This window comes from Grammomys surdaster, unplaced genomic scaffold, assembly GCF_004785775.1.
Source record: "Grammomys surdaster isolate TR1022 unplaced genomic scaffold, NIH_TR_1.0 133, whole genome shotgun sequence".
In the NCBI taxonomy this organism is placed as follows: Eukaryota; Metazoa; Chordata; class Mammalia; order Rodentia; family Muridae; genus Grammomys; species Grammomys surdaster.
In genome coordinates, this window is record NW_021604591.1 from 2,823,647 (window position 1) to 2,843,926 (window position 20,280).

The following is a 20,280-nucleotide window of genomic DNA, read 5'->3' on the forward strand; positions in this document are numbered from 1 at the left end:
AATGAAAGAGAAAGACAGAAAGAAAGAAAGAAAGAAAGAAAGAAAGAAAGAAAGAAAGAAAGAAAGAAAGAGAGGAAGAAAAGAAGGAAGGAAGAAAGAAAGAGAATGAAAGAGAGAAAGAAAGAGAGAGAGAGGGAGAGAGAGAGAGAGAGAGAGAGAGAGAGAGAGAGAGAAGGAAAGGAAACATTTCCAAGCCCACATTGACCAAAAAATAATTTAAAATAAAACCTGTAACAGCAGTGCTCACCCAGATCCCCTCGTGAGGCTTCCTTCGCTGCAGCTTTGGCTCTGAGCACACAACACACGCACACCTTGCACCACTTTATTACTTCTATGCCCAAGTCACGTATCATTTTCGGAAGCAAAAGAGGGTCATGACTAGAGATGCACGGAGTGCCCTCAGGCACAGGCTGGCTCCCCACCCTACAGCGCCACTACAGAGGCACAGGCACAGTGCCTTGTCCTTCCTCAGGGACCCAGATCACACACCCAGTACTAGCTTCAGCCGCAAGGAAACAGTAATGGCTTGGATTCTTTCTCTTCATTTTTAAGACTTCAAACTTGGCAGGTTTCGAAGCCTGAGCTCCTTTCCAGCTTCCCCAACTCCAGGTTCACATAACCAAGATTCCCTGCCTCAGATACAGCTGACCCAGTTCCCAAACAAAGGCTCCCCTGTGGGCAGGTCTGTGTGCAGCCAGCCCATCCTCAGGGCCAGATTTCAGTGACCAGCAGGCACTTGAGCCCACCCAACACAGCTGGACCCCGCTGTACTCACCAGGGAGCTGCACCCCTCTGTACTCACCAGGGACACTGACCCCTATCCTTATCTAAGTACTGTCCCTATAGATCCTCCCAGGCTACATCTCCTGGCCACTGACACCCACAGCCAACCGGTCCATTGCGCTTTGGAGGTCTCACCCACCACTACTTAAAAGGCTCAGGAGCACCCATGGCAAAGCAGCCACCCATCACCTGCCTAGACAGAGCCTGCCTTTGCCAGAAAGATTTTGCTTCTGAGGTCTCTGTCAATCCAACTAAAATCTATACACACACACACACACACACACAGACACACACACACACACACACACAGAGAGAGAGAGAGAGAGAGAGAGAGAGAGAGAGAGAGAGAGAGACTAATCAGTCTGCTCCCTGTCATTACTGTTCTGACTTCAGCATCACAGTTCTTACCTTATGTTCTGCTTCTTCCATGCAGCCCTTCTCGACTGCTCCCTGCTAGCTGCAGTTTCTCCTTGTCTACCCACATCCTGGAGTGTGTGTATAGCTAAGAAGAGGCAAGGAGTATTCCCTCCCAAAGAGTGGCTACAGAGAGAGACAGGGAACCTGCTCCTACCTGTTCGCCAGAGCCAGTCCTCCTTTACAAAAAAGAAAAAAACAAAAACTCCTGGACACTTGATCCTAGCACACCTTCCCTCCCCTGCAGCTTGTACAGCTCTGAGGAGCACTGACAGCCAAATTCCTTAGGCTACAGTAAGATTTTTGACCCAGCATCCACCACTGGACTAGGTCTGTGACCTGAAGAGCAATCTTCAGTAAATGTGACATGAAGAACTAGAACTCAGTACCTCTGATTCCAGGGTCCAAATTCATCAAAACCTACCTTTAAAAAAAACTGTACCTTGCTGGGCGGTGGTGGCACACGCCTTTAATCCCAGCACTTGGGAGGCAGAGGCAGGTGAATTTCTGAGTTCGAGGCCAGCCTGGTCTACAGAGTGAGTTCCAGGACAGCCAGGGCTACACAGAGAAACCCTGTCTCGAAAAAAAAAAACTGTACCTTTAAGTTACAAGGTCACTCTTGGGCCCACTCACCTGTTTCTCCCCATCGTCTCATGGTCCTTAACCACCACGAGAAGTTCTGAACTCTGGTCTAGAGGAATACCTTTGAGGTCCCACTCAAAGCCCTGGAAGAAAAGAAGAGAAGGCAATTTAACCTGTGGCCCCAGGACACTGAGCAGATATCCAGAATGGTTCTAGGGGATGGGCATGTGGATTGGTAGGTGGCTGGTGGCTGGATGGATGGATGGATGGATGGATGGATGGACAGACGGATGTGGATCAGTAGATGGGTGGGGGTGGATGGATGGATGGATGGATAGGTGGGTAGATGGATAGGTGGGTGGATAAATAGATGGATGGAGTGGATAATAGATGCTGTGCTGCCTAGTTTTATATCAACTTGATACAAGCTAAAGTCATTGGAGAGGAAGGAGCCTTAATTAAGAAAATGCCTCCATGACATCTGGCTGTAGAAAAGCCGGTAGGACATTTTATTAATTAGTGATTGATGTGGGAGGGCCCAGTCCATTGTGGGTGGGGCCTCTGGGCTGATAGTCCTGGGTTCTGTAAGACACTGGGCTGAGCAAGTCGGTAGCAGCACTCCTCCTTAACCTCTGCATCAGCCCCTGCCTCTAGGTTCCTGCCCTTATTGAATTCTGACTTCCTTCAATGATGAACAGTGATGCGGAAGTATGCATCAAATAAATCTTTTTCTCTCCAAGTTGTTTTTGGTATTTTATCACAGCAATAGTAACTCTGACCAGTTGCTAGTCACTAGTTACTAGTAACTATAGTTGCATAGATGAGTGAGTGTGTAGATGGATGGATGGGTGGGTGAGTGAGATAGTAGCTGAGTAGATAGAAGGGTGGATGACTGAACATGAGTGGGAAATGAGTGGCTGGATACTTGGAAAAGTGTGTAGGTGACTGGATGCATGGATGGGTGGGCACTTGGATAAAGGGTAGACAGTTAGGTGAGTATGGAAGATAGGCGGGTAGATGACTAGGTAAGTAAACGGATAGATAGGTGGATGAATGGGTAGATGGATGATCGATATGTACATGGATAGATTAGTGAATAGGTGGGTATGTGAGTGAATGGACAGATTGGTGAGTTTGTCCATGGGTAGATGCATGAGTGGGTGAATGGATAGGTGGGTAAAAGGGTAGGTAGATGAGTGAAGAATAGATAGGTGGGTGGATGGGTGGGTGATTCTAAAGATAGATTGGTGTGTTTGTGTGTAGGTAGATGCTTGGATGGGTGGGAAGGTAGATATGTGGATGGATGGATGGATGGATGGATGGATGGATGGATGATAATGGATGGATAATGGATGGATAATGGATGGATGGATGGATGGATGGATGGATGGATGGATGGATGGATAATGGATAGATGGATAGATGGATAGATGGATAGATGGATAGATGGATAGATGGATAGATGGATAGATGGATAGATGGATAGATGGATGGATACCAGAATTCCAGAGCCTCAGAGGTATTGGTAAGAACTAGAGACAGAAAAAAAAAAAAAAAGAGGAAGCCACACTGCAGTAACCTTCTCTCCCAACTCATCCCAGAACACCAGAACAAAAGCACAAGTAAAAGTGCCAGGTGATCCCTCAGGGTCCTCACACACCAAGATCATATAGTCACCCAAAAGCCAGATCCCTGGTGGGCAGGTGGAGTTAGGGATAAGTTAAGGAAGGCCAGTCAGAGGCCCCTCCACCCTCCTAAAGCAAACATGCAGCCTGCACCTTGACTCTGTTCTCAACCCTGCTTCAGAAGAACCTCACAGAAGCCACATCTACAGAAAGCTCCTGACAGAACAGCTGGAGGACTTAGTTAATGAGGGAGTGCTGTGGAGAGGAAGTGGCTTTGGCCTGTGAGAAAAGACCAGGCAGGCAAGGGAGACTTGGCTGGCCAGAGCTGGGCAGCAGAGGAAAACAATACAAAAACCAAACAGCTATCCTGTCAGCCTACACCGTGGGGCAGGGTCTCAGGTTAGAGCTGGATCCTACCCTTCTGAGAAAGCCACCCCTTGTATCAGTCCCCCGTAGACGCAGAATGGACAGAAAAAGAGGGAGAGAAAAGAAACTGGTACATGTACCTCATTCCACACAGGATTCACACTGTTCTTGATGACTTTGGTTCTCTTCTTTACCCCTGTAGGAGACAAGGAAGACAAAAGTGGGTACTCATCACACTGGGCCATCCACCCTACCAGGCTCACCTGTAGAGCCTCCCTCTGGACTCAGCTCCAAAGGAGAGTTCACAAAACCAGCCTGGCCTCAACACCACCCAGGAATGCCTAATGGCTGTCATTATTCTCTCCTGGCTTTGGGAGCCACTAAACAACAGGGTGACCAGAAGGATGTTTATTGAAAGAAAAAGTCTAACAACATGGTAGTGTGTGCCTTTAATCCCAGCACTTGGGAAGCAAACATGTGAACTTCTGTGAGTTAAGGCTAACTTCGTCTATATAGAGAGTTCCAAGCCAGTCAGTCAGAAGACTGTTTCAAAGAAGAAGAGGAGGAGGAAGAGGAGAAGAAAAAGGAGAGGGAGGAAGAGGAGGAGGACGACGACAAAAAGGAGGAGAAGAAGGAGAAAGAAAAGAAAATGCGATAACCAACTCCTCATTAGTTGTGTCATGATGGTCATTGTCTTTCCTACTCCTATATTCTCCCAACTCCTCCACCCCACCCCCACCCTATGCTGCAGGTTAACCCAGGCCCCACCGTATTAGACAAGCACTCTACCACTGACCTGCGTCTCTAGCCTCTTTCTGACTTTCAGACCTCTTGTGAAAACGAACCCTTCCTTGGGGCTGGGGACGTAGCTCAGTTGGTAGAGTGCTTACCTAGTATGCACAAGGCCCTGGGCTGCACCCCAAGCTCAGCACACACTAAGTGTGGAGGTGTACTAATGTTCAGAGATAGAGGCAGGAGGATGAGCAGTTCAAGGCCATCCTTAGCTACACAGCAAGTTTGAGGCCAGCCTGGGCTACGTGAGTGACTGTCCCAAACAATTTTTTAAATGATAAAGATAAAATTAATAAACAAAGGTGAATAATCTTCCAAGAATATTATTTTTAAAATCTTTTAAAAGAATTTTCTTTTAAAAAACAAATACCTCTATGTATTGTTATCATGTTTGCATAAAATATCCAGAGCAAGCAAATCCATAGACTCAAGATTCCCAGGGGCGGAGTAGGGAGAAGGTAAACTCGGAGTGATTGGTAGCTATGAGTTTGGGGACAATGTTCTTGAAATAGATCATAATGTATGTTCAATATCTAACCCCTAATCACCTATCATTCATTTTGTTTGTCCTGTGACTCTAGGGATTGCACCCGAGGCTGTCCTGATGTCAGGCAAGCATCCTCCTGCAGCTGAGTCACACCCCAGCCTATTTTTCTATTTTTCTTTATTTTGAGATAAGATCTCATTCAGTGTCACAGGGTGACCTTGAACTCACTCCAGAACTTTAGATCCTCCTGCCTCAGCTTCTCATTACAGATCTATGGCACCAGGCCCTTTGACCTTAATTGGTTAAAATGATGGATTTGATTATTTGCCTCCCTCTCTTAGACCTAGAAAGGGTTTATGGGAAACAAGCAGACCCAGATAATCCTATCTGGCTCATGAAGCTGAAGGAAAGCAGGTGGCTTCGGGGTAGACAACTAGAAGAACTAACACCATGACATCTGAGAATTGACCCATGTGACCAAAGGTGGCAGACAGCTGCAGCAGTTATGGAGGAGGGAGCACTAAGGTCTGGGTGCCTAGTCCTAGCAAAGTGGGTGACTGAACCTTGAAGGAAGGATGGCGTAGAAGATGCCCAGGGAGAACTGTTTCCAGGGATGGACATTAGACTAAATGGGCAGGCTATGTACATAATGAAGTTAAGTCTGCTAAGTCTAGCTTGCAACTGTGGTCTCTGCTTGAGCAGACAGGTCTCCTCCTCTCTCAGGGTGATCCCCAGAAAGAGGTCACAGTAGGTTGACAGCATCAGCGTGAGGAGGGTCCCACCAAGCGGCCCCACAAAGACATCTGGAACTACAGAGAAAAGCAGCCCTGGAGGGAAGGGCCACAGGAACTGATGAAGCTAGGAATGGCCACTCTGTTCAGACAAGTATGGACGGCTATACCTTTCCCACTTTTCTAGAGAGCATCAGAAACTCAGTGTCTGGCTGCACAATAGTGGAAAGGAAGGGGTCAGCCAGCCAAGGAACCGTCGCCTCAGCCAGGGGTTCAGTCCTTCCCATACAACACAGAATTCTCTATTGAGAAGCCTGTGGTCTCCACCAGACTGCACGGACCATGAAGTCTTCTCTAAGACCTGGAATGTGTTCCAGGAGCTGGAGCCCTGAGTCCTCCAGAGTTGAGCTGTGGGCTTAGCCAGGTTCCTCATTGTTTAGCCTTCTCACATTTCCCTAGATATTGTAGAAGAGGGGGAACCCCCAGCCCCTCCCTCCTGGTTGTAAATCTCTGCGGTTGGGAGGTTGATGGGCTCTGCAGATATGTGAAGCACCACCAGCCATTTGTGTACAATCTCAAGCTTCCGGGTCCCAGAATATCATTCTTCTAAGTTACAGATGATTTAGAAACTGAAAGTGAAGCTGTTAAAATAGTATTTAGTAATCAATTTAGCTGAGCAAGACTGTCACTCCAGCACTCGGAAGGCTGAGGCAGAAAGATCTGTTCTAGACAGCCTGGGCCTGTGTCAAAGCAACGTTGGCAATCAATCTAAAATAATGGTAAGGAGCTGAAGAGATTGCTTAGCAGTTAAAAGCATGTCCAGCTCTTTCAAAGGACCCAAGTTCTGTTCTCAGCACCCACATCAGGCAGCTCACACCTGTAACTCCAGCTGCAGATGATAGGACGCCCCCTTCTGGTCATTAAACACAACTGCATGCACATGCATGCACTCCCATACAGACACACACTAGAGATAAATATAACCAAAATAAATGAAAATAATAAGAACAAAAGTAAATATTTAAATAAGAATCCCAATACACATTGGCATCAATGCCATCTTTATGTGGAAAATGACTTGCAATGCAAGGAAAAATTAAAATTGTTACTTTTACATTTTTGCAAACCTCTGTAATGGTTGGCTGGGTAGCTATATCTACTTCTGTGTTTATATATCAGTTGATGGTTTGTTTTGATTAATATCTATAAAGAAAATCCAGCCAGATAGGTAGGTGGAAGTAAAGGAGGCATGTGTTTTAGTGAACTTGCAGGTAATTGTAAACAGTCCTTGAAATTACATGTATGCTCAACAGATGGTAGGTTTAAACTGTTTTTAAAAGTTGTGATGTGTATTCTAAAATTAGATAAATAAACATTTTGCTTTGTTACATTAAATTAGTTATTCTGTCTTGCTCTCTGAAATGAATCTCTTACCTACACATAATTCTGTAGCATCTACATTTGAAAATTTCAATGCAATAAATTAAACAGATCTTCCAAACGTTGAGGTATTTCTTAATATATAATAACCCTCAATTTACTGATATCATCATCAGTCTCATTAGAAAAACCTACATAGATTTTCTAGAGAGGGAGATAGATAGATTTTTTTAAATTTCATCTTATCTTAATTGCTTGGAAATCAAACTTCCCAGTTATCGGCAAATGACAAATGCTAGGCATTATCCATGAATGGAGCAGGCTTATTCATTTTTAAAAATAAAACTGCCAAAATCCTCAGTCTAAACAATCAATTTTCTAGTCTTGTCTTCCATTAAAACAGTATCTTATGAATATAAACTAACCAATGGCTGCTGTAGCTTGTGTCTTAGTTAGGGTTTCTATACCTATGACAAAATACCAGGACCAAAAGCAATAAGGGAGGAAGGATTTGCCAGCTCACAGCTCTCAGGCCACAGTCCATGACTCAGGGAAATCGGGGCAGGAACCTGGGGGCAGAAACTAAGGCAGAGGCCATGGAGGAACACTGCCTACTGGCTTGTTCCCCATGGCTCCTCATTCTACTTCCTCGTACAGCCCAGGGTCATCTGCACAGGGGTATCTCCACCCTCAGTGAGCCAGGCCCCCCCCACATCAATTATTAATCAAGAAAATGCACCCTCAGACTGGCCAACCTTGTCAACCTGTTGAAGGCATTTTCTTAATTAGTATTACCTCTTCCCAGCTTTGTTCAGGTTTGTGTCAATCTGACAAAACCCAACCAAGACAGTTTGTAACACAAGTGGTCATGCTCCACTTGGTTTTCCAGAGTCACCACTTGTGGGGCATGAAAAATTTCCTAAACAAATGTCCCACTTCATGTCACAGGACACGATAATGTATAAGGCTAGCCTTATCTACAGAGCAAGTTCCAGGACAGCCAGGGCTATACAGAGAAACTGTTTTGAAAAAGAAAGAAAAAATATATTTCAGTCTCACCTTCTTCTCTTTGCAATAATTAAGACAGCATGTCATATTGAAGATTAAGGGCATCCTTAAATGCAGCTCTAGCATAGAGGATACAGCAGGTAAGGCTGGAGAGATGGAGTCAAGAGCATTGGCTGCTCTTGTGGAGGACCTGAATTCAGTTCCCAACATCCACATTTGGCAGTTCACAGACATTTCTAACTTCAGTTCCAAGGCACCCAAAACCCTCATTGAAGCTCTGAAGCCACCAGGCACATGTGTGGCATGCCTGCATACATGCAGACGAAGAGTCATTCATACATGAACAAATACTGAAAAAACAAGAGGACCGCCATAGATATATGTGCGCGTCAGAGCCTGGAGTAATGTCAAGGAGAGTTAGCAATTAGCGAGGCAAACGTCAACCCAGTGAAAAGAGTGAACTGTTTGACGTCACAGTAGATATTGTTCTGACCTTGTCAATTGACTCCAAGAGTCTTGAGAAATTCATTAAGATTTCAGCCTCAAAAACCAAAAAGACTGTGCATCAGGTGGTGGTGCATACTTTTAATCCCAGTATTTGGGAGGCAGAGGCAGGAGAAGCTCTGAGTTCAAGGCTAGCCATATCTACAGAGCAAGTTCCAGGACAGCCAGGGCTATACAGAGAAACTCTGTTTTGAAAAAGAAAGAAAAAATATATTTCAGTCTCACTTTCCTCTCTTTACAATAATTAAGTAAGACAGCATGTATGAGGTACCCAGCTACCCTTGGACCTATAAAGCTACAGTTGCCTTCCCTCCCCACCCTCCCCTCCACAGCTACTCTAATGCATTTATCCAGGTCTGTGAACTGTCTAATGATCTCCCATTGGTCACTCTTCAGACCAACTCCCTGGGTGCCCTGCCTTTCTTGAGGATGGCAGAGATAACTAATCTGTCTGGGGCTCCCAAGACAGCTGAGACCCCAGCCTGGGACAGCAGCTCACAGTGTAATTCTCTATCCATATGATGGTCCACTGACTAGGCTGTGATTATTTTTTTTCCAGAGAACAGATGCCACACCTCTGTCATATTAGCAGCCCTTGTTCATAACGAGGTGTCCTAGCAATTGGGCATTAGTGAATAGACTCTTTTCTTTCTGAAGTTGCTGTGAGTTAACTTCCTCACCAGGGAACAGAAGCCCTGTTTCTGAGGCCACCAAAACCTTTCTTACTGGCATGGGACACTTTGGGTGCTGGAAAGGGCACCAGTTATCTTCTCAGTGTGGTTGACCCAGGCCTGCCTGCATAGACTACTGGATCTCTTCTTTGGTTCCATGATGCTATGGCTTCCAAGGGAAGTGGACACTGGTTTTGAAGTCATTTGATAAGGACCCCTGAGGACTATTAAGATGGCTCAGGAATGAAGCACTTGTCATACAAGCCTAGAGACCTGTTTGGATCTCCAGCACCCATGGGAAAGGCTGAATACAGTAATGTCAATCCCAGCCAGGAGATGGATGGTAGACACAGGAGAATTATCAGAAGCTCATAGGCAGGTAGCCTGGCATATGTAACAGTAGACAAGACAGACCTAATCTCAAACTAGGTGGAAGGTGAAGACTGACACCTGGGTTGTCCTCTGACATCTACAAGCATGTGCCATTGTGGCCTTAAAGAGCTGGGCACCCTCTAGGCCTCAGCTGCCCAGCAGTGCACTGACTTGTGCCCACTGTGGAGTTTTGATGGGACAGGAGATGAAAGCTAAGTGTCCATTTCCCCTTCCCTATCACAAATCTGCTTCCTGTGGCTCCAGACATAACATGGACCATCCCACATACTGCCCTTCTTGAGTGGCCCACTAGAAAACTCATTTCCTGGTGCTCTCTGCTAACATAATTAGGCAATATGCGTGACAGCCCCAGGCTAAGTGCCCTTCTAACCTTTCTACTTCCTGGACTCCCTGAAGATGAAGACCACAGAGAACCACAGTGGAATGTTATGAAGTCTTGACTCGGAGGATAAATTCTCAGACAATCCTGGTGAGCTTGAGAGGAGCCACTTATGGGACCATAACCCCAAAGAACAAGCAAAAAGGAGACACTGAGGCTCAATGATAACGTACTTCCTGCTCAAGCAGAAGGAGCTGAGTTCTATAGCATGTAAAAGGCCAGGTACGGTAGCTTGTGCTTGTCAACTTAGTTCTGAGGAGACAGAGACAGATTTCCCTAGGGTTTGCTGGCCAACCAGCCTAACAGAATAGCTGAGTCCTAGGTTCTAGTGCAAGAGAGCCTGTCTCAAAAAACTAGGTGAACAGTTCCTGAGGAACATTCTGAAAGGCTGACCTAAGACCTACATATGTGTTCATGTGTGTTTGTGTGTTTGTATGAATAATATACATAGAAATTCAAACTTTTGTTTAAAGGAAAAGAACGGTCACCCAGCTCATCTCGTGACTTACAGTCACCTAAATAAGAGAAGGCACCTTGCCAATTCCATGCCTGGTCATTGATTCTGGTGTTGGGAAATGTGTCTTGTCATCTAACGATCTCCAAAGTGCACACAGCTCCTGCTGAGAGGATGGTGTGGTGGAAGGCTCCATGGATGCTCTGTAGATGTGCTCAGTACCCACGATAACTGTAGGGAATCCTGGATTTCATTCATTCACTGCGTAGTTCTGCTAATCACACATACACAGGAAGGAAGGAAGGATGGAAGGAAGGAAGGAAGGAAGAAGAGGAAAATATAAAAAGGAAGAGATGAAGGAAAAGAGGGAAGGAAGAAGGGAGGAAAGGAGGGAGGGGAGAAGGGAAGGAGGGAGGGAAAGAGGGAAGGAGGGAAGAAGGGATGGAGGGAGAGAGGGAGAGAGGGGGGAGGGAGGGAGGGAATGTCTCTGGGTGCAGGGAACCTGGATCAGTCAGGATCACAGAAGCAGAGGAAGGTGGTAGTTGCCAGAGTTGGAGAGAAGGAAGTGGAAGTGTTTCCTGAGTATGGAAGTCTGGAAAGTGTTCTAGAGATGCAAACTGCACTACCGTCTGGTAGAGTGTCTTTGTTTTGTTGGTGTCTAGTTTTGTTTTTGGGTAGAACTTGCTGGGTTTTTTCCTTTTTTTTTTTTTTTTTGAAAGAGAGTGCTTGCTAAGGAAGACACTGAAGGCTGACTACAAGCTAAGCACACACTAACCCCCTGAGCTATACTCCAAGACCCCTGGGTGTACTTAATAATACCAAAGTGACTTTGAACTTTGATCAGCCTGCCTCTGCCCCCGAGTTCTGGGATTAAGAAATATGCCACAGCACCCAGGCCATGAATACCACCAAAATTGCTTAATTAGTTAACTAATTTATTTATTTTAATTTTTTTTGAGACAGATTTTCTCTGTGTAACAGAGCCCTGGATGTTCTGGACTTGCACTGTAGGCTGGGCTGGCTTTGAACTCGAAGAGAGATTAAAGAGGTGTGTCACTACTCCTAGCCATTAACATCACCAAATTTAACACTTAAAATTGGTTAAAATGGATGCATGGTGCCACTTGCCTTTAATCCCAGCACTAAGGAGCCAGAAGCAGTGGATCTCTGTGAGTTAGAGGCCAGCCTGGTCTACAAAATAAGATCCAGGAAAGCAAAGGCTGTTAAACAGAGCGACCTTGTCTTGAAAAACAAAATAAAACAAAAAAAAATTAGTTAAGATGATATGGTGGTTTGAATAGATATTGCTCCCATAGACTCGTGTTTTAGAGTGCTTGACCCATAGAGTATGGCTTTACTAGAGTAGGTGTGGCCTTGTTGGAGGAAGTGTGTCACTGTGGAGGCAGTGTTTGAGGGCTTATATATGCCCAAGCTATACCCAGTGTGACAGACAGTCTCCTTGCTGCCTGCAGATTAAGATGTAGAATTCTCAGTTCCTTCTCCAGGATCATGTCTGCTTAGAAGCTGCCCTGCTTCTTGCCATGATGATAATGGACTAAACACCTAACACTGTAAGCCAGCTCCAATTAAATGTTTTCTTTTATAAGAATTGCCATGGTCATGTTATCTTTTCACAGCTTTAAAATCCTAAAACAGATTGTAAATTAAGCCAGGCATGTTAGCACACATATATAATCCCAGAATTTAGGAAGCAGAGAGAGAAAGATTACTGTAAACTCAAAAGTATCCTAAGTTGGAGACCAGCCAGCCCTACATAGCTAAACTTTATCCCCACCTCTCTGGCAAAAAAAGAGGAAGAGATAAACTTTATATAATATGTATCTTATCACAATCTCTCTAAAGTCCTTGGGGAAGATGGTGAGGATGTAGGCGGTAGGCCTGGGACTATGTGCCAGTGTCAGGATGGACAGAGGGAGGAGTAAAGGTTCCGACCAAGAGAACACATGGGTAGCTACTGAGCAACCCACCTAGAAAGAAAGCAAAGACCAGCAAGGACGGGGAAACTGTATTGATTTATATTTACTGTCAACCTGACAAGGTCTCGAATCACCCTGGATACAAATTTCTGGACATCTCCAAGTATTTTCTAGATTAGACCGATTCAAGAAGACCTACTCTAGCTGCCCAACTGAATAATGATAATAATAATAAAAAGATTGCTAGCTCAACATTTTATCTCTCTCTCTCTACTTCCTGATTTCTAACACAGTGTGGCCAAACCACCTCAAGACCTTGTAGCCACAACTTCCCTGCAGTGATAGGTTGTAGCCTCAAATAGTGAGCCAAGACTTCCTTAAATTGCCAGTTCAGGAGAGGGTCATGGCTGCTATTGCCCCTGAGTCAGGTGGCAGAACTTTGTGGCTCAAAAGCTGCAAAGCTAATACCCCAGGAGCCTCTTGGTTCATTTCATGCTGTGGGCTTGCTACGTGTCACAAGTCAAAGGAATAATCAGAATCCCAGTGTCAGTAGACCACTGACAATAGCGGCAAGAAAGGCATCTCTGAACCTGATGAGGAACAGCCATCATCTGTCTACGGACCCAGGCCTAGGCATCGCAAGACCTGTATATATGTCTGTCATCCACCTCACCAGCAAATCACCGCCCTTCCCACCTTCAATCACCCTTCCTCATCATACAGCTCAGGAAAGAGGTGGCCAGGAAGGACACTGGGTGATGGTTACCATGGCTACCCTGGAGTACACTCAGAGAGAGGTACTCTTGAAAGTAAGATATCCACTTGGAACTGGAGAAGATGTTCTTATACAAAACGTCTTGTTCTTCCTTCTTTAAGGCAGTCTCGTATAGTCCAGGCTAGCCTTGAGCTCTTGAGCTCCTGCTGCCTCTGCTTTCCGCTTATTTGGATTATAAGCAAGCATCACCACACGCAGCCCTATGCAATTTTTGTCAATTAAAAAAACAAACAAGGGGTTTGGTGGTTAAGAGCATTGGTTGGTCTTCCAGAGGGCATGGGTTTGATTCTTAGTACCCAGACAGTGGTTCACAACATCTGAAACTACAAATCCAGGGGAAACAATGTCTACATCTCACCTCTAGGAACACCAGGCATACATATGATTCACAGACATATTTTCAGATAAAACACATATACATAAACAGCTTTTAAATTAACTGAAACACCCATGACAAAATGCTATTGTTCTTAATATGTAGAGAGTATTTGTAACTAACTTAAAAAACAAATACTACCCACCTCTAAAGGAGCAAAGAAAAAGTTAACTCAATAAGAAATAAATGTTAATAGCTAATCTTGAAATGTCATTAATACTACTTCTTAAGACAGGATCTCAGTTAATGCAGGCCAACCTTGAACTCTCCATGTAGTCTAGAATGCCCTTGAACTTCTGATCCTCCTGCCTCTACCTCCAAGACCTGGGATTTTGGGTCTGGTTTTATGCAGTGATGGGCATGGAACCCTAAACCTCATACACTCTAGGCAAGCACCTCACCACCTAAGTTATATCCCCTAGCCCAACAAATACCATTTGAACCTCAAGAGATAGTTAGAGATTCACAGATATTAAGAAAATACGCCGTGAAACATGGCTGATAGAAGGTCTTGATGGTGTAGACGTTCAGAAGGGCAAGTGGGAAACTCAGCAAAGCTTCAGATGTGGCCACAGCAGCACTGCTTCTGGGACTCTCCCAAAGAAAGTAGATAGGCAAAGATAGTACAGGTAGGCAAAGAATCAGCCATTGGGATAGTCTTCAGGTTGACAGTTGAATTTAAGAATTGATTATAAATATTTTAATGTGATATAGAGCCAGCCATGGTAAAAAAAAAACGCTCCTGTAATACCGGCAACTGGGAAACTGAGACAGAAGACTCATAAAAGTCCAAGACCAGCCTGGGCTATGTAGAAAGACTCTATCTCAAAAAAAAAAAGAAAAGAAAAGAAAAGAAAGAAGAAAAGAAAAACTAACATGATTTAAACTCTCATCAAAAGAGAATTGGTTGAATTAATTATTGTACATTTGTACATCCACCAAATAAAACGCTTCACAGACTTTCTAAAGTGCTGTGTAGAAGAACAAGAACCAACACAGAAAGTGCCCTTGGCTTATTTCTCCCATTTTTTGGTTTTTTTTACTTATTTTTTTAAATGAAGATAGATTTGGGGGGACTGAAGAGATGGCTTAGTGGTTAAGAGAGCGGGCTGTTCTTCTATAGGACCCAGGTTCAATTCCTAACATCCACACGGCAGTTCATAACTGTCAGTAACTCCAGTTCCACGGGATCTGACACCCTCATACAGACATACATGCAGGCAAAACATCAATGCACATGAAATAAAAATAAATAAAATAGATTTTTTTTGTTGTTTGTTTTTTTCAAGACAGGGTTTCTCTGTGTAGCCCTGGCTGTCCTGGAACTCACTCTGTAGACCAGGCTGGCCTCAAACTCAGAAATCCACCTGCCTCTGCCTCCCAAGTGCTGGGATTAAAGGCGTGTGCCACCACTGCCTGGCTAGATTTTTTTATACAATATATTTTGCTTACGGTTCTCGCTATCCCCAACCCCTCTGGATCTTCCACATTTCCCCACCCACATGCTCTGGTTAATTTTATGTCAGGTTGACACAAGCTAAAGCTACCTGAAAGGAGAAACCTTAATTAATAAAGTGCCTCCATAAGATCCAGCTGTAGGGCATTTTCTTAATTAGTGATTTATGTGGGAGGGTCCAGCCCATGATGAGTGGTGCCATCCCTGGGCTGGTGGTCCTGGGTTCTATAAGAAAGCAGGCTGAGCAAGCCTTGAGGAGCAAGCCAGTAAGCAGCACTCCTCCATGGCCTCTGCATCAGCTCTTGCTTCCAGGTGCCTGCCCTGTTTGAATTCCTGACTTGACTTCCTTCAGTGATGGACTACAATGTGGAAGTGTAATCCTTTCCTTCCCAACTTGCCTTTTGTCATAGTGTTCCACTATAGCAGCAGAAACCCTAAGATAATACCCAATCCACAGCCTTTTCTTCTCTCCCTCACTATAAAACAAACAGGCATCTAAAAAAATAAAATACAGCAAACAAACCAGACAGAATAGTACAAAACAAATAGGATAAAAAGAACCAAAGAAAGTACACAAGAAACACATGTAGACACAGAGAGTCACACTCGTACACACAGAAATCCCACAAAAACACAAAACTGGAAACCATAATATATGTAGCGTGTGTGTGTGTGTGCGTGTGTGTGTGTGTGTCCCAGATAAAGCATTATGCGGCAAAAAACCAAAATCTTCAAAAATACCACTAAGTTTGTTTTGTGTTGGTCATCTAGAGCTAAACCTAGGACCTTCTCTTAAGTGTGGCTTGTAAACACACTGAGACTCTATTAGAGAAAACCAATTTTTCTTTTGTGAGTGGTTATCAGTTGGAGCTAACTTCTGGGTTAGGGATGGGGCTTGTGTCCACTTCCCCTCTGGGATCCCATCTGACTTAGACCTGTGTGGTCCCTATGTATGCTTCCTTGGCTTATTTTTAAATATGCAAACTTCCTGAGGTCCCTTAGAGAAAAAGGTAGGGAGTCTGGGAATTCTAGCATAGGACAGAGATAGCTAGTCTTTATGCCTGGACATGGATGACATTGCAAGGCGTCTCATCAAGGTGTGTCCATCACAGCAGAGTTTCTCTACCTTGCACTATTAATCTTTGGAACCTCACAAATCCTTGCCATGAGCCCTGTGGAGCCTGCATCACATATGAGCTCATTGCTGGAGCACTGCATTCCAGTAGCCACCTGCTCCCCCAGGAATGTCCCAGACACTGACACAGGTGCCCTAAGGAACCAAATCACCTCAGTGGTCTTCCTGCCCTTCTTCCCTGACAGGTGAGGCAGATGGTCCTGTAAGACCCCCAGGATCCTGCCTAGGTGACAGAGGGGATGCAGGAGGAGAGGGTACCCAATCAATGACCAAGAGAGGGGCAGGGAAAGGGAATAAGGCCTCCTGGGTTCCTCGGCAGGGATTCACCAGGGGTATGGCCAATCCAGGAACATTTGAACCCCAAAGGAGAGGGGACTGACTTTTGTCCTTGGATGCATCTCCAAGTGTCTACGATGGCAATGGGTATATAATATATGCTCAACAGATGTTTTTTCAATGAAGAAATTGCATGAATAGAGGGATAAAAATAATTGCATTACAGGATGGAAAATGGCCAGGGCAGAAGAGAGACGTCAAACGCTGTAAGAAAGAAAGCTGAAACTACTCATTCATACAAATGATGGTCAGAAAAGCCCTGTGCGTGCGTGCCCAGTTACTATGACAATCTTGGTTAAGTAATTAATCAGTGAATGCATGAACAATGGCATGACTAACATTAATTACTAGCCTGTATAATAGCCTCAGATGGGGAAGCCAGACAGCTCTGAGTCCAATCTCCCAAAGCCCAGAATCTATTTTTGGAGGCAGGTCCTGAAATTACATCTGAAGATGGAATGCCCAGGCAACAACTGCAGGGTGAGGCCAGTCCAGGCCCAAATATCTCAGCTACATGCCGGAGACAAGCACAGCACCTGGTGTAGGCTGGTTTCTCAGCAGGCAGGCCACTGTCCCTCTGACTCACTGCTTATCAACCTTGACTGTGACTGGTTAGGAATACCCTGCTGAGCCCCACCCCAGGGGCCAGTGAGCTTTGGTGATGGACTCTCTTAAAGGTCTTTCCACCATTCTGGTATACTGTAGGGTAGAGATTCCCTAAACCGGGTGCTTCATGAATCCTGGGTCCAATTCTAATGGGCAGGCATCAACTCAACCCCAGACTCCATGAACAAGCATGCTTATTTTGCCCATGGTATCATCTCCATTTCCAAAATGACCTGCATCAGATATATGTTAGAAGGCGATTCATAGATCACCTCCTAGAAGTTCTTGGGTGCAAGTGATTCTCAGGTACCATGAGGAACGAGGACCACGCCCAGATTGAGGGAGGCTATAGGTCAGATGCTGAAAGTCATATCCTGCTCAGAAGAAGACATTCCAGTGAATTATCAAGACAGGTGGCTGCTCCCAGGAGTCCTGGCATCTGATGGGGGGCTGCAGAGACGTGCTGGCAGACTCAACAAGGTCCTGATGCCACTTGATGGGAGTCTACTGAGAGCCAGGGGACTCTTGGGAGCCTTCTTGGAAAAGGTGGCAATACAGACCCTGAGGTTAACTCTCGTCTCTGCTGGAGACATTACATGCTATTACTGCCTTTCTTATCTGTGCAAATAAACAGCAAGGCTCCACACAAGTGGGAAGGCTGAGATTTGGGGAGGATGACAGGTGGGCATATTCAGGATCCCTAAACCAGGGGAACAGCCAAGTGGGGCCTCCACAGCTCGGGCCACATATCTGAAGCAAGAGCAGTGCTCCTTCTCTCAGTGCGAGAAGTTTTATCTGGTGTTTTCTTCTGGTTTGGTTTGGGCAAGGAATGAAGCCCAAGGGCTTCTTCACTCATGCTGAGAAAATGCTCTAACAGTGGCCCAGGATCCTGATAAAGGAAAGTGGTTGCCTAGCAAGCAGGAGGACCAGAGCTTGATGTTAAAATAAACAAACAAAACTCAGCTGTGGTGGCATGTATTTGTAAGCCCAGCACTGAGGGGAGGCAGAGTCAGGTAAAATCCTAGAGCTTGCTGGCCAACAAGTTTCATTGACCTGGGAAATTCTAGGCCAATGAGATGTCTCAAAATGTCGAAAAAAAGAAAGAAAGAAAGAAAGAAAGAGCAAGGGAGGGAGGGGGAAGACGGAAGGAAAGGGAAAAGGAAACAAAGAGAAAAAGAAGAAAAAACCAAAATAGCGCCTTCAATCAGAGGTTATCCTCCAATCTCCCAGACATATATGTACACATATGTATACATACACCACACAAAGAAAAGTGCTCTATCACTGAGGTATACCCAACTGCCCCAGCAATAACCATATAGTGAAAGTCTGGGCAACATCTGAAAGACAGGGACTGGGCGGGGGGGGGGGGGGTTCCCAATAGGAAGAGCCTTGTTTGAAAGTTACCTGACATCAGGAACACCACGGCAAGCCTGATCAAGGGAAACACCAGGGTGGCCTAAGATGTTTCAAATCACACTTTGTAAAAGAATCATCCTGCTAGTCACCCGTGACCAAGGACAGACACTTGATCTGGAGCTCAATTTGTTCCTTGTGTCGTTCATCTCTCATATTATGGGGGGGGGGGGGGGGGGTGGGGGATGCATGTAGAGTGGACAAAACCTTGAGTCCCTGGTGTCCCCACTGTTGTCACAAAGGTTAACACTTTTGTGACAAGCCCTGCCTCAGTTTCTCTACATGTGGCTCTCTTTTTAAATGTATTTTCCACAGAGTCCCAGAGTTTAGCTCCTGGTGAGAGGAAACCCTCTCTAATCTCCTTATTTATCTCTCTCTGCAGAACTGGGGGCCTGACTCACCACTATTGTTCCTTCTCTCATTTTGACAGGTCCTTCCTCTTCCCTTTCCCCTCCTGAGACACCCCTCCCTTGGGAATCTGCCTGAAGCCATGGCGAAGGAGCCTGAGGTGTGGAGGAAGGAGCAATCTCAGCAGAGAAACTCGTTGTGGTCTAAGCAGCACATAGTCTAAGCACAAGACTTAGCTCCTTGAACTTGGAAAACACCCCACATCCCAGACACCCCTCAGACGTCCGGCGAAGCCATATCCATAGTATTCAGTTCCTCTTCCCTCTGGTTGAGATTTGGCCATTCAAACGGACAGTGTTCAGTCAGATTCATGGATAGATGGATGGGACATAACGTTCAAAAAACACTACTAAAACGCCCACAAACCAGTTACATGCCCCAGATTACACCGCTACCTTCTGTGTCTTCTAACCCACCCTGTGCCCACTACCCAGGAAGTACCAGCCTTTCTTCCTTCTGGGTACCCTCTTAAGAAAGTAATAACTCCTGGTCTAGCACAGTACTTTCCAGTTTTCCTCGCTGTCAATCCCGGGGCAGAATTTTTGGTTTGATCTGGGTCCACAGACCCCAAAGCTGAATGCAGAGAAACGGATGGTGCCCAAGCGTGGATGAAGTGGCTTGAGGCTCTCACCTCGAAAAATCAGGCTAGCAACAGGGTCACTGCGACGGTCCTTCTTCACATTAGGGAGGTTGCTGGCCCTTGCCAGCAAGCAGCAGAGCATGGCTCTACAGCCCAGGCGCGCGTGGCGGAGAGAGAGTAGGAGCTCAGGACGCAGTCACTACTGCCCCGCCAGAGTTCAGATCCAGGATGGCTACGCCGAGAGCAGTTGACTCCGCTGCGCCTCGGAGACTTGGTCAGGCTAGAATGCGAGGCTGCGCGTGGGACAAGGTACACCCATGGGGCGGGTCCTCCCTTCTATCTCGGCCTGGGTCCGCCCTCAGGGCGGTGGCCGGGGAGGAGCAAGAATGAGACTCACTCCCGACCAGGCACCGGTGCCTTGTTCTGAGGGTGTCCAGGTAAGAAAACGCTGCTGCGAGGCGCTGGACGAGTGGCGGGCAAGGACAGGGCAGGGTTATTGCCTGGGGCAGCACAGGTCCGAAGAGTCTAGCACTGAACGCTGAAGGAGTGCGCACTGTGTGCCCAGTGACCCAGGCGCAGCTCCTAGTGGGCTACCACGGAGATCTCTCGGCGACACTTAGAGTTGTTGAGGTCTAACTCAAATCATACTGCGTTCCCAGTCGCTACCCATTCGATTTCCTGCAGTT

The 20,280-nt window shown here is 45.8% G+C and overlaps 1 protein-coding gene and 1 long non-coding RNA gene across 9 annotated transcripts in view; one reads left to right on the forward strand and one right to left on the reverse strand.

Moving 5' to 3' along the window:
* Window positions 1–1,578, forward strand: part of LOC114616872 — a 2,414-nt gene extending 836 nt beyond the window's left edge. Inside the window, exon 2 of the long non-coding RNA XR_003710706.1 lies at window positions 1,217–1,578. This is a non-coding gene — a long non-coding RNA (uncharacterized LOC114616872). The remainder of the gene's footprint in view (window positions 1–1,216) is intronic.
* Window positions 1–19,859, reverse strand: part of Dysf (dysferlin) — a 181,044-nt gene extending 161,185 nt beyond the window's left edge. For all 8 annotated transcript variants that reach the window (XM_028762363.1, XM_028762361.1, XM_028762362.1 and 5 more), the window contains exons 1-3: window positions 19,646–19,859; window positions 3,911–3,966; window positions 1,831–1,922 (exon numbers count right to left, since the gene is read on the reverse strand). In XM_028762363.1, the coding sequence (XP_028618196.1) occupies window positions 1,831–1,922; window positions 3,911–3,966; window positions 19,646–19,736 (239 nt within the window). In that variant the 5' untranslated portion in view covers window positions 19,737–19,859. The remainder of the gene's footprint in view (window positions 1–1,830; window positions 1,923–3,910; window positions 3,967–19,645) is intronic.
* Window positions 19,860–20,280: the final 421 nt, after the last annotated feature.